The following is a 13,862-nucleotide window of genomic DNA, read 5'->3' on the forward strand; positions in this document are numbered from 1 at the left end:
TTTTGATCGCTATAAATAATTTAAAATTGTTTAAAAAAGCAATTCGGATTCGATTATTTAAATATGTTCATGTTGTATTTAACATAGTTTTGGTGTGGTGGTGCTTTGAAGAATACTCGTTGGAGAAACGTCCATTAATCTGTAGTTTATTTCGTAAGACATCATCGTTTCTACAATAATTGTAATTGTTGTCTTGTCGCTGTTACATGTTTGAGCCTATTTATGTACAATAGTCCCAACATATTCGGTTTGATGAAAACGAAAAGCGCTGAAACCAAAATTTTCCACGTATTTTGGATAATAAAAATCGATGTACAAACGATGAGACGAATACGACAGAAAGAAAAATGGTATAAAGGTTTCGGTAATCTATGTTACGAGATTTGCAAAAAGTTATGTAACATTAGTACGAAATCGTTGTACGTAATCTACTTAGGCTGATCGATCGACAGCTGGATCATCTATAAACAATTCTTGTTTTATTGACTTTATTGCAACATTGGCAGTTATTCAGTTGTATGGATTTATTCTCGCTTCTTGCCATTGTATATTATATTTGTCTTTGTAAAATTAGATAAAAATAATAATTATCGAGAAATCACAGGAAATTGGTTGATGAAATACTAGAATGAAAAAAAGACTGTACGATTATTATAAATTTTAGAATGATGAATATTTTTTCCACTTTCATTAGGTATATGTACTGAACTTTATCACAATGATTTTTATATTGAATTATAGAATAAACTATATAGAATGAAATTTGAAAATAATGTAAAAATTGTACATTCTCTATTGGGAATACAAAATTTAGAGATATTTAATGCAAGATAGATTTAAATAGAAAGAAATGGCAACTGATGAACGAAAAGATAACAAAGACAAATTGTCACGCATCGTTCCATATTTTCTCCATACATTACGAATTCGATTACTTTCGAACTAACAGTTGTATAAATTGAATATCCTAAATATATTGACAAGTATGTTTCTTATTTTAAAGACTTTCGACTATAGAATTGTAAATGGTAAAAAAAAGGGAGAATCGAGCTGTCGATTGTTCAACTAGTTACATGGATTTTCTCATTTCAATATCGAATCTAAAAAAACATCGTTAAATTCGATCGATGAAAATCTGCAACGATCGATTTTGTTCCTATCTTTTTTTAATTTTTTTTTCTTTTCTTGTTTCTTTTTTTTATAGTAGGATTGAGTTTTTAAATGTTCGACCCTTCACTGGGAAAGGAACAACGATCGTCACGAGATTATTCTGGATGGAATCGACGGGGAAATATAATAAAGAAAATTACACGCAAGCGAAATCGGCGAATGAAATAACACGCTGACCTACATAAAACTCTTTATCGTGCAATTATAAACGCCTTATAATTAAGGGAATGTCGACCAAAAATACGCTTAACACGAAACTTAATGTTAATTCTAACTCGAATACTCTTAATTTAGGCATAACGCGATACGTGTTCTGACTCGATAAGAAAACGTGGCACTTATTTCAATTTAAAGATTATTTAATAAAAAGATTTTCTTGATGTAAGGAAATTAAAACAACATTTTGGATGTAGGTTTGTTTCCTTAAAAGTTAATAACAAGTGAAAACAAATAAATAAATGTAGTAAGATGTTTAAGATCATCGTACTTGAATAATATTTAAAAAATTCAATTTTGAATATCCCACGAATTTTCTCCGATTGTAACGATAGAGTTTTTATAAAATAAAATCCATAAAATAGCTCACTTATAAAAGGATTATTAAATTAATCGTTATTCTTGGTTTACAGTCGACCATTTCTCAACTTCATCTACAGTTTACATACATCCTGCATGATGTACTTGAAAAATAATTTAAGAAAAATAAAATAATAAAAAATTCTGCGATGTAAAAGATGTAACAAAAAGTCCTGACACTGAAAACCACTGATCCGAGTAAATTAATCTCGGAACTGCGCAAATCTTTGAAACCAAAATACACAGTTTTAATTAAGCTTTAACATGACTGTATACTTTTAATTTAAATTGCAATATTACAATTAATATGTAACAGAATATTAAATAAAAGTCTTTCCTCTACCGATCCGTAAAAATTCTTCTCAAAGAGGCTACAAAAGGAATCCAAAATGAAGTGAAATAAAAACAGGATTTTACATAAATTTTAAATTCTTAACTCGTAGAATCACAAATATGTCATAAAAGAATTTTTAATTAAGACATTGTAACACAAGTGCTCGTGTTTTCGAATCGCGACGCGAACACGACCACGGACCTCCGACTAACGATCTAGTGACTAGACAGTAAGCAAGTGTGTTCGTATTCTCTCCGAATCAATCAATCAATCAATCAATCATTCAAAGGTGAATGTAGTTCTTGTGTACTAGAAGGTATCGTTAGGCGATCTCGGATCGATCGATCGGCGATTAACGTGGTCGACAGGCCTCGATTCTCTATGTCGACGCACGACGGCATCGAAGAAAACACGAAGGAACCACATTTCACGTGATACCTTCGTTTTTTTCACGCCGTGGCTCCTCCATTAAATTCGGTTACGACCTATCCAACCTTACACCCTAGATAACGCATAGATATACGCATATGTTTATGTGTCATATAATTATATATATATACACGACTTTCCTTTTTATGTACAGAATCGCAACTATTAGGGTTAATCGTTACGTAGTTCAATGTCCTTACGGATTCATTAAAACGGGGCAGAAAGACGCGTGCCAGCGTGTTTCAGACTCTCCGCCCTTTTTATAATTATCCCTTTAATCTCTCGTTTGAAGATCGATTTCACACGACGCTCGATCGATTTCCCTGGCTCTGGTCGTCGAAAATTCGCCTCGTCGTCGTTTCGAACACGCTTTCCCTTCGTCACTTTCGTGCTAGAAAAATCGTAGAAAAAAGCGATCGCTAGAAAATATCGCGACGACCATTCGCTTCGTCGTGAAATCAAAGTTAAGTCCACGCGAAATCAGTCGAGACGGCTGTGAAAAAGAATCGTCTGGCTGCCGAAACGAGATCATCGTACATTTCTCCCTTGATACAAGCAAAAGGTACCTTCTTATTATACGTATAGGATGCAGGGTGATTTTTTAGTTGGTCAAGTCATAACGTGCAAGATTGCCATCCGTAATAGGATACTGTTAATACTTAGCATACCTAATTTGAATTGTTTCTTTAATTGAAATATTTCAATTAGTGTCACTGCGTGTCACTATGATGAGATCTGCAGCATTGAAAGCGTTAAGCAGTTTGAAGATGATTACAATTTTATAATTGATATTATAAATAAAATGTCTTTTTTTTATATAATATATGTGTTTATATATGTCAGCGATATCAGATTTTGTATGTATTTTATATGCATGTAACGACTTAAGCCTTTGGCTCATTAAAGATAAGAAGTTGAAAGCCATTACCCTGAAGTAATGTGAAAGCAGTCGAAGAAGAGTAAGTGGTCTTGATAGACGATTAAACAAATTTGAGAAAAAGAGAAGAAAATGTGTCCTAACACTGAGTGTACGTGATTGGAACCCAATATCGACCTTCTAGGATCCATAGATCCTAGATTAGGGTACAAACGACTTATATAAGTATACTACATATAATATGAAAACGCGACAGTGTACGATCCGCAATGTGATTGGCGCCACTGCCTTTGAATTTTTTTCAACTAACGAAAAAATCACCTTGTATAAGAAGGTATCGCATATACTTTCGTATAAGGGAATTGCATATAATTTTTAGTTATAATATTTTGTTCGGGGAGCACGTGAACGTCTCCGACGTGAATCACGGACCTTGGCAAGTTAATGATCGTTCGGATGGGTGTGTAGTATTACAGAGATTCCTCTCTTGGAATATTGACAACGCGATGCGCTTACAACGATAACACTCGTTAACTATTTACTCCTTACGATAAGTTCGACAGATTAATCGTGTTATGGTTTATGATAAACGTGCATGGATAATTGTCGACTGTTCGTTACAATTCTAACGTGAGAACGTTCTCGGGATGGCCAGACTCATTCCTTGATTTATTTGAGCGATATTTTTTGAGATGGAGTTTTTTTTTTTGTGTAGAGTTGACTTTTGTGTTAGTTTTATAAAATCGATGGAGAAAGAGATGAGATATCGTCGTGAATATTTACAGGTGTGGTGAAGTGTTTATAAAGAAAATTTTGTAAAAATTGAACGTGATTTTAGTGAAAGAAGGATTGCAAAAGTCAATTGTGAATTTTGTAATGAATTGTGATACTTTACGAATGGAACGATGGATTCTGATAGCGAATGTACGTGTTGCGATGGAAGTATTGAATTACTTTAGAACTTTAAATAGTTACTATTTTACGTGGATGTAATCTAGTTCTTTCGTTAACAAATTATTTAAGTAAACACTTGTCTATTATTTTTCTCGTTATTACATGTCAAATAAGTGATTCATACGAGCGTTTTAGTATTAAAAGATAGTAACAATTTTTACAAATACGAAAGTTCCTGATAAAAATAACATTGTATTACACAGTTTAAAATATATACATATATACTCATATGACCATTGTGTAAATAAGATTAAATAGATATTTACACAGGCACCTAATGGTTCTAGAGGTTCAATTTGAACTAGATCAAGGGGATGATCAAATCGATTCGTTATCTAAATTACATTTCGATTAAGTCGAATGATGGACTGGATTATGTTGGATGGTAGGTGTAAGTTAGGACTGAATTACATCTAGATTAGATTCAGGGGTAAATTGGGCTTGGTTTATGTCTGGTCACTGAGTGTTTTATGAATTGTGTTATATAAATTAATATAACATACTATAATCGAATTAATCCACCAACATATTAAGCTAGAATTTTTTCATTACATCCACCATCGATTTTGTCATTTTTTAATATTTTAATACCTTCATCAACACGTACGATAATTTTTGTCAAAATTAAATTATCCTAATGTTACTAAAAACTTACGTTAGAACGATTGTTGTAATATCGTTTGAATTCCTCGGAATATACATCTATGATGATTTTTATCAAACGATTTCCAAAGAAAGGAGTCTGGCGTATAACATATACCCGATTTTGGTGGCTCGATCAATGAATTATACTTTCTTTATTACGCGATCTTCGCGTAGACTCTGGTTCGTCCTCGTACATACGACGCTACTCTGTTGCATATGATACACGTTTGTTTCTCTTTTTCTGATTCTCGTACTGAGAGAACGGCGAGCAAGATACATTTATCGAAGGTGCTAACACCTACGAGAAACGTTTACTGTTTATTGTGACGCGAAACAGAGCGTTAAAGATAATTCGTTATAAATAAACGGATAAACATCGTGCGTTAGATAAGTATAGAAAAATATTCTGCGATAATAAAATATTGCATATTGTATAACACCGTGGCTATCTAAGAAAAATCCGTTAAGTTTATTTTTAATTGAAGTTATTCATTTTGAAATTGTAGGATATACAAGATTGTAGGAAATTGAAAAATTGTATAAAATATAATATAACGATGGATAATCGTATTTTTAAAAGAGAATGTCATAGTTTCAAATTATACAACAATCTGTAATTCAATGTAATCTTCTCATTCTTCCAGAATGAAAAACAATAGAATAGAAATTTTTATATTTCTTGTGAAAAAAAGGAAAGTATTTTTCTCAAAACCTCAATTTTAGAACTTACAGAATTTTCCTTCTACATCCATAATACGATCGCATAAATAACACAGGAACAGTAAAAAAGAGATACACTAGACTACAATCTAAAAGCTGAAGGCAAGAAGAGCTGCCTCTGATTCGTTTAAATACTTTTCACCCAATATCTATACAACAAACTCACGAAAATAATACTACAAACGTATAACAAAAGATTTGTACACATTTACTGAATACGTTATTTAAAACTCCTACGAAATAGTTCGTTTACTCAAACACAAGCTCAACTTGTCTTAAAGAACTCGCCGTGCAGGGAGTGCAAAAGAAAACGTACAATACGTTCGTATAAATAATTAAATTAAAATAGAACAATGTACAAATACATTTTATCGCGTGTGAATGCGTACTTTCATAGTATTTAAACTGCGAAACAGTTTTTTACATACGATGAAAATAATTAATCAAGCGAATAATTAGATACATCATATATCTTGCAGATATTTTAAATAAAAATAACAAATTATTTGATACGTTGTACGCAGCTCGTAATTATAACTAGACGTAAATCGTCTAGATTAGCCTTAAATGCCTAATGACTGCAAAGGTGTTTCTCTCAGTACGCGAAGCTACGAGTTAGCGAGCGGAAAATTCGACAGTCTGCCTTTGCGTTTCCTCCATTTAGATCGCGATCGTTGGATCACGATTCACGATTTTTCGGTTACCTTCTTGAAAAAACGAACTCTTGGTCCCTATATTTTTCTCAAAACACCTTCGCCCTCAGTTCGTCCATTTATCTCTGCGTTTCTTCCTTTTGTATCGCGAGTTTATTCGGAGAACAAATAAAAGGAAAAGAAAAAGTCATTACCTTATTACTGGGCTCGATTTCGGACAGATCGATCATACTCTGTTCAAACTTGTTCAAAAATACGAAGTTAGATTTTAACGGTGACGCGCGCGTTTCAAACGTTTTCTCTTCTTTTTCAGCTGATATTCAGTAGGGAGACAAGAACTTTTCGATTCTTGTAGAAGCACACGAAGATATACGGATACCATAGGTGAAAGACGTGATAAGTCATATTTCTCGTTTTTAATAGCCGTTCAAGTTCAAAGAGTAGCTTCGAAATTATATTTTTAAAAAGCTTATTTCACTTAGCAAAATATTCCTTGAGATAATTCTTACAGGTTCCCGGCTCTTCTGTCATGAAAAAAATGTTTTATAGAAAAAGGAAACTTAGTTTTTTTAACATCATGGAAAGCCTTTCATGTTGTTAAACTTTAACTTTCGCTACTAATATCTAACGGAGAATTGGCAGAAATAGATTTACCACATTTTTCCCTTTTGATTTTCATATACAAATAAAAGTGAGTTCTCGAGTGAAATTTTCTCGATACGCTGAACCTTCGATTAACTTTTTATAATGTATCACATACAGCATACATAGCGAGCTAAAAATCAATCTATCAAACGACGTACGCGTTAACGTCGCCGCTAAAATTACCGCAAGCCAAATGAAACTTTTAACGTTAAGCTTTTAACGATATTCCAAAATTGCTTCGATTTAATATTTACATCACCGTGCGTAAATATCCAGATACTTTGATCGATTTGTGGTAATAGTGCATGAATTTAATCAAAGTATACAAATTAGTGATGAATTATTATATGAGTAACTAGAAGCAGCACTTGTTACCTTTTATGAAATCACCAAAGCATAAATCTAAACTATCCATTAAAAAACATGGCACTAATATGTTTTAACGATTTGCAAAAATCAATTAGCAAGGATCATAATGATGTAAGTCAGTTCACTGTTAGTTTATAAAAGCTTGATTGTATTTCATTAAATTATGAAAGTATATTATGATAGAGAATAAAACTGGAACTTAATTAATTATGAAACTAAAGAGACAATACATTTAAAAGTTAAAACACGTGATTGTTAAAATTTTGACTTACAGCACTATGCTAATACGCAGCATATTGTACGTAGTTATAATAATTATAAAGGATAAAACCATCGCCCATTGATTTATCTGTAATTTTCTAATTAAAATATATTCTGTTGAAAATAACCAGGTATCTGGATACTTCTCAGCGGTAATATACATATGTATGTAAAATAAAAATTCTAATGAACATATCTCCATTAGGTAGACGCGAATGAAACGGTTCACCGAGACCAAAAAAGATTTACTCTTACACGAGGATTTTTTTATTCGCGAAAAAAGTACAGACGAACGTATTTAAAAAAAAGGAGAGAAATTGTAATCTCGCGCTCGTCACCGCGTGAACACTCGAAAAAACCCAAACGACATCGTCAACATTGGGACAATGGAAACGCTTTTTGAAAAGCTGCAAACGGCATAAAGCCGCGCGCGTTACTACCGGGTCGTGTCCTCTCTTACTGATCTTGTCAAACGTTTCTCCTCTCTATCTTTCCCTTTCCTCTCTTCGTCTTTCTCGTTCGTTAAGTACGTGCACGACGACCGTCGTCTGTTACTAACGTGTAACCTAGAACCTTAAAAACGACAACGTTCGAGCTTACTCTACAGGAACGAACCTATTTTCTTCTTTTTTATTATTTTTCCATTATCCTCTGTTCCACACCTAGGAGTTTTGTTAGCGTATATCAAAAGGACTATGTACAAAAAGGGTCGGCCAAAATGTACGAAACGATTCCTCGAAAACGAATGTTCACGAGGCTGTGCCACAATTGTGAAATTTTCGCGATCGAGGAACGATTCTTCGTTCGGCCTCGGGCTTAGGAACTATACTTACTGCTACGCGATACTGTTCAATGAATTTTTTTTTTTCATGTTCGTACTAACAGATCAGCTTCGTTTTCAGTGTATACCGAAGTACGCTTGATCGATAGACGATTTCAATCGGTGCAATCGATCTCTGTTTCCTTTGTTCGAACTTTGGAATCTTAGAGTCGCCTCTTCGAGCAGTTTTTACCTATGATGTCTCTTTCTTTGAAGAGCGCTCTTTGCTTCGATGTATGTAATGCAACAACACTGTGAATGGAACACGATCGAATATTTATTTCGATCTTCTAAATTCGATTCGAAGATTCGGTCTGATGAGATTTCATTTCGATAAAATTTAAGTCGTATTGATATACGTATAATATTGTTTTACGTAATATACGACTGAAAAGTGTAATAAAGTATTTGATAAATTGGTGGTTAAGAGAAATGGAATTCGAAGTTGAGAGCATTTTATAGAAAGTGTCGAGACGATTGCACTGATCGTTTTAGTACACTTAAAGGGTGTCCTTAAATGACGCGAGATCACTACGATGAATCATTGTTTTTCTTCTTCCCGTTTGTCGTTCGCGAGCAAATCGCTACAATTTGAATTTTCTTCTTTTTCTTACGTTTCGTCATCGTACGGGTGTCTCTTGTTCACGATTTCGATGTTCTTCTCTCTTTTTCGCTGTTTTCTCGCTGGATGTTACTTGCTTAAGCTCGTTTTCCCTTTTCGTAAGAGAGATTCGTGGCTGATTAATTGTTTGGAACGAAGTTTAGAAGAGTGCGTCTATCTCAGTATCGCTCCCATTCGACGCGTTGCATGATTGCTCTTTTTCACTGAGCGTTCAGTTCAGACCTGCCGAGAGGAAGTTGAAGAAAACGAACGTGATTTAGTGCGACTGAAAGCTGTGTTTTAATTAAATGTCAGATTTTTGTCGAATAAGATATTAAATAAATAAAAACGATAAAAATTCTTCTATTACATTTTGTTAATATTATCATTACGTAAATTGTAACTTATCCTAAATTGTAAGTTATGGGGTACAAATTCTTTTCTGCAAATTCTTTTCTTTATGAGTATAAATAAAAAGATGGAATATAAGTAGAGATTTCATCTATTTATTTCACTTACTATTGGAAGAACTACTTTGAATTTTATGATTTTGAATTTTTACTAGATGCATAGTATCAGATAAAAATGTAAAGTTTAAAGACTTTTGTTAAACGTAAATTGACATCACTTACTTCAATGCTTTGTAACGTTCTTTCTCTGGATTATTGTCTGGTGGTTCACACTCGAAAGACGCCAGAGCTAAAGCTACATTATCAAAAGAAATAAATTAGAGTAATGCTGGCGAAGCTTACAACGAATAAAATATTTTTTAATATCTAAATAACTAAAAATAGTTTTTTTTTATTAATTACAAAAGAAAGGTTACTTTAGTTTCCAATGAAATAATCTGAAATATTGTAACAGCAATGCAATTTTATTTTATACGAGTTCTCGAAAGTAATATCTTATTTTTAAATATTATTCTATTCTTTACCGATTAATTTAAAAGCAATTTCACGTTTCATTCAATTACTTTTGTTCTCTATTGTATTTTCAATTCATTAATTCTCTTCTTATACACGAATCGAATAAAAACAGGTTAAAAAGTTTTACCATTTTCAGTCAGCACCGGGCTCGCCTGAAGGAAAGCAATGACACGCGGATTCTTCTCGAATGGACAAGCAACTTGTTTCCAAGCAATGAATTCTGTCACCTGTTTCGCCAGTTGCCAGAACTTCTCGAAATTAATGTGTCCATTTGGTAATCTGAAACGATAGTTTTACGACAGGATTAATGTATAAATAAATATAAAAAAATACAATATGTATAAATATTAAATCATGAATTAAGAATCCTTTAATCAAAAGCTTGAAGAGTTCTTATATTTTATTTTAATGGTAGATATCGTGTTTAAAATTGTTGTTCTTTTACGTGGCACAACGTAATGAAAAGTATTTATATTTTTAAGAAATGTTTAACTCGTAGGTCAATTTAAACTCGTTAAAATTTTTTCCCAAGCTTTTAATAAGTTCATCTAATTTTATCTGCTTTATAATCGTTAATATTGATGTCGACATTGACGTCTAAAACCTTGTCAATGTTCTACCAGCGATGAAGAATACTTTCATCAGAGTATCGAGGTTCGATATAATAAACCTTTTAAGCTTTTAACCAATTTATTAAATTTCATCTACTTTATGATCATTAAAAATTTTATCGATATTGAAAAGTAGCTCGTCAATGTTCTACTAGTGGTTAAGAATACTTTCAACGCAGTATCGTGGATCTAAATAGCAATCTGCGCATGTAATCATTAAAAGTTTCACTGTTATCAAACGCTTTGCGAATGTTTCACTATCGGTCAAGAATGGTCTCTTCAGAGTATCGTGGGTCGATAGCAACACCAACGTTACATCCTTTAATGTACGTTGGCTTGTGTTTATACAGTGTCAGCCGTCCTGTGCAGAATAACGGTCTCCTGTTATTTTGTTAAATTAATTTCGGATAATCCTGATCGTATTAGCCCGTGTGAGAGATACGCTGATATGTTAAGTTAATGGTTAGCTCCATAAATTTCAGGCTTAGGACGCATCAATCAGTCTTCGGTTTGATGCACGCTTTGATTAATTCCGACTTAGTCAATTTCGATTCGCTCATTCGCATTTGTATTTTATCATTAATAAATTTACATTCGAGTTTGTAAAAATATTTAACTCGTTTAAGCTACTATCCGAGACTTTTCTTATTTCATCTTCGCATATGTCGTATTTTATTATGATATGTTTTGCAATATTTTGATAGCCGCTAATTTTTTATGAAATTAATGCGTATTGCACGGTACGAAGTAAGTTGAAACAGAGAAAATTGTTGGGAAGGAATATAACAGACAATTTTATTACAGAAGTTATTACATTACAAGAGTCGTCGTAGTTTACGATCAAGATGAAGTTTTGTTAAATTTTAAGAATTGTATTTTTTATTTTCTTATTATTATCGCTTGTTAGAATCTGTGTAATTCTTCTAAAACATATTTTCAAGTATTTTATTCATTTGAGTAAATGAAGAAAAGCTAATTACCTCCTATTTAATAATAGTATGATAGAAAAGGATAATGGAAAGTCGATCCACGCATTACGAAAGTACACGGTTCCACGTGGATCTAAAATCGTTTTAATTATTTAACGAATCTCTAAAATAATCCGTCCGATATGTGTATTCTTATTGTAAGAAAGTAATATTGAAACTGAATATTTTATTCGGTAAAAGGAAAGTTCATTTGAAGAGGGTATTTCTATGCTTCTTCATTTTGTAATTTCAAGAAGTGGGCTCAAAGTGGTCAGTTCGCGAGGAAGTCTCAAAAAGTTTCCAAGTAGTCCCATTAAGTTTTATGTACTCTTCGAAAGCAATGTAATTTTACGTGCAAACAATCTTGGAACTTGTTAAGGTCTTTCTTAGGGAAAAGAGGAAGCGAGCAAAAAAGAGAGAGAATGCCATGTCGAAGATGAATCATAACGAAAAAGTACTACCTCAAAATCATTATGATACTGTTAAAAGCCATTTTAATGTATTAATTATACGAATACAAATCTTAAAAAACGCATGTAAGACAGCTTCGAACGAAATAAAATGCAATCACAACGAAAAGAAACTTTTTAAAAGAAAGTTAAAAGAAAAATTACCAAAACTTTTTATCAAAACCTTCTATCGACATAAAATGAGTAATATTTTCCGTTCGCGAATTTCACGAAGCTTGACTAAACGAAAAACGCTATTCATCCACAAATCATGTCCAATATAAATCTTCGAATACATGCACGTAATATCAGCTATTGCTCAACCAAATTTCCAATTCCAAAAGAACTTTTAAGAATTCATCAACCATCTACCGGATTCACGGGTTCGATTGAAGAAGGAAATAATTCTTCCTACTTAGTAGATATAGTATGTGTAGATGCAATAGTTCAGGAATACATTTGAACATTTACTGTGGAAAATATTTATGTATATATTGTATGAAGGTATGTCATTATATAAAACATTTTGAAAATTCATTAGCTTTGTAACGAGGCACGACTGTCATGATTATATTGGTCAAATTTGGAATCAATTTGAAAATGTGTATATTGGATTCTTTCAAAAAAGTTTGTAGCATTTTTATTATAAATTTTTATCAAATAACGTAATGTTTAAAGAAGTATCATTCATAAGTTGGATGATAGTCCAGTAAATATCTCGTAACTTCTATTAGATTACTCGAAAAATTTGCAACGGAAGTTGAGAAATACTTGCGAAGACTTTTGTCATCTATAACTTCATGAATCTCTTCTTGAAAAATTTTTCGATAACCTAAACCTAACCCCAAATCGATAATATACATTTTCAGATTAATTTCAAATGTTATCAACGTAATCACGAGTCGTGTCTCGTTATACTGCTAATGAAATTTCAAAATGTTTTGTATAACACACATAATACATTCATGAAACGTCTCTATAAATAGGTATTGAAATACTTTTGTAAGCTACTGTACACTGTATGTGACGAACCATGGAGCATGTGACGATACAACGAGGGAACGCGCGAAGACACGTACATGTGCGCGAAAGCGTGGGTGAAATTACGAGTCGAACTTGGGCAATTTATCGTGCGGGTCGGAAGTGTGCGAATTCGCGTAGCATCGGCGCCCGCTTCCGGCTGCACGACGTTCGCGTTACGTTCACGTAACAGACATTTACATACGCGCAGCCATTCGTCTTCGCCCGGTGGATGCCTCGATCGGTCAATATCCATCCAGCGTTGCCTTCGAGAAACCTATCCTTCCTCCGTCTACCCTTTTCTCGTTCCTCGTCCTATGTAGGATCGAAATTCTATTACAGATTCGGTCCACGGACGACAAGGAAGGATAATTGCTGGGAAGGAGGCTCTTTTCCCTTATTAAACTCCGTCGAACGTATTGGGAACTGTGCCGCTTTCTAAGGAAATTGATACTATAACGCGATTCGGTTTGCCGGAACAGTCGTTTCGTATTAAGGGTGAACGCGTTAATGGCTGAGACATGGATCGTGTTTGCAATGGAAACGTGACAACGTGGATGGATTTTAGATAGAAAATTTTCGAATAATTTTGGCTCGAGATATAATAGAGGATTTCGTATTCGTAATAATATGGAGATAAGAATATCAGGGTAATATAATAGAATTTAAATAAACAGAATATAATACAACAATTATTTTTCTTAACTTTGTGCCTCTGTTTCTTTAAATTTATAAGAATTAAAACTAACCTGGGTAAAATTAGTTAATTAAATTAGTTGTCCATTTATTAATTTTCAATCTCGCGCAAGAAATTTTTCTGATTGAAAAACGACC

The 13,862-nt window shown here is 33.0% G+C and overlaps 1 protein-coding gene across 1 annotated transcript in view; it reads right to left on the reverse strand.

Moving 5' to 3' along the window:
- Window positions 1-125: 125 nt before the first annotated feature.
- Window positions 126-13,862, reverse strand: part of LOC117235778 (ras-GEF domain-containing family member 1B-like) — a 237,582-nt gene continuing 223,845 nt past the window's right edge. Inside the window, exons 10-12 of the mRNA XM_033498112.1 lie at window positions 10,108-10,259; window positions 9,687-9,759; window positions 126-9,297 (exon numbers count right to left, since the gene is read on the reverse strand). Of these exons, the coding sequence (XP_033354003.1) occupies window positions 9,276-9,297; window positions 9,687-9,759; window positions 10,108-10,259 (247 nt within the window). The 3' untranslated portion in view covers window positions 126-9,275. The remainder of the gene's footprint in view (window positions 9,298-9,686; window positions 9,760-10,107; window positions 10,260-13,862) is intronic.

The sequence above is a fragment of the Bombus vosnesenskii genome, unplaced genomic scaffold (assembly GCF_011952255.1).
Source record: "Bombus vosnesenskii isolate JDL3184/JDL3185 unplaced genomic scaffold, Bvos_JDL3184-5_v1.1 scf7180000013319, whole genome shotgun sequence".
Lineage (NCBI taxonomy): Eukaryota > Metazoa > Arthropoda > Insecta > Hymenoptera > Apidae > Bombus > Bombus vosnesenskii.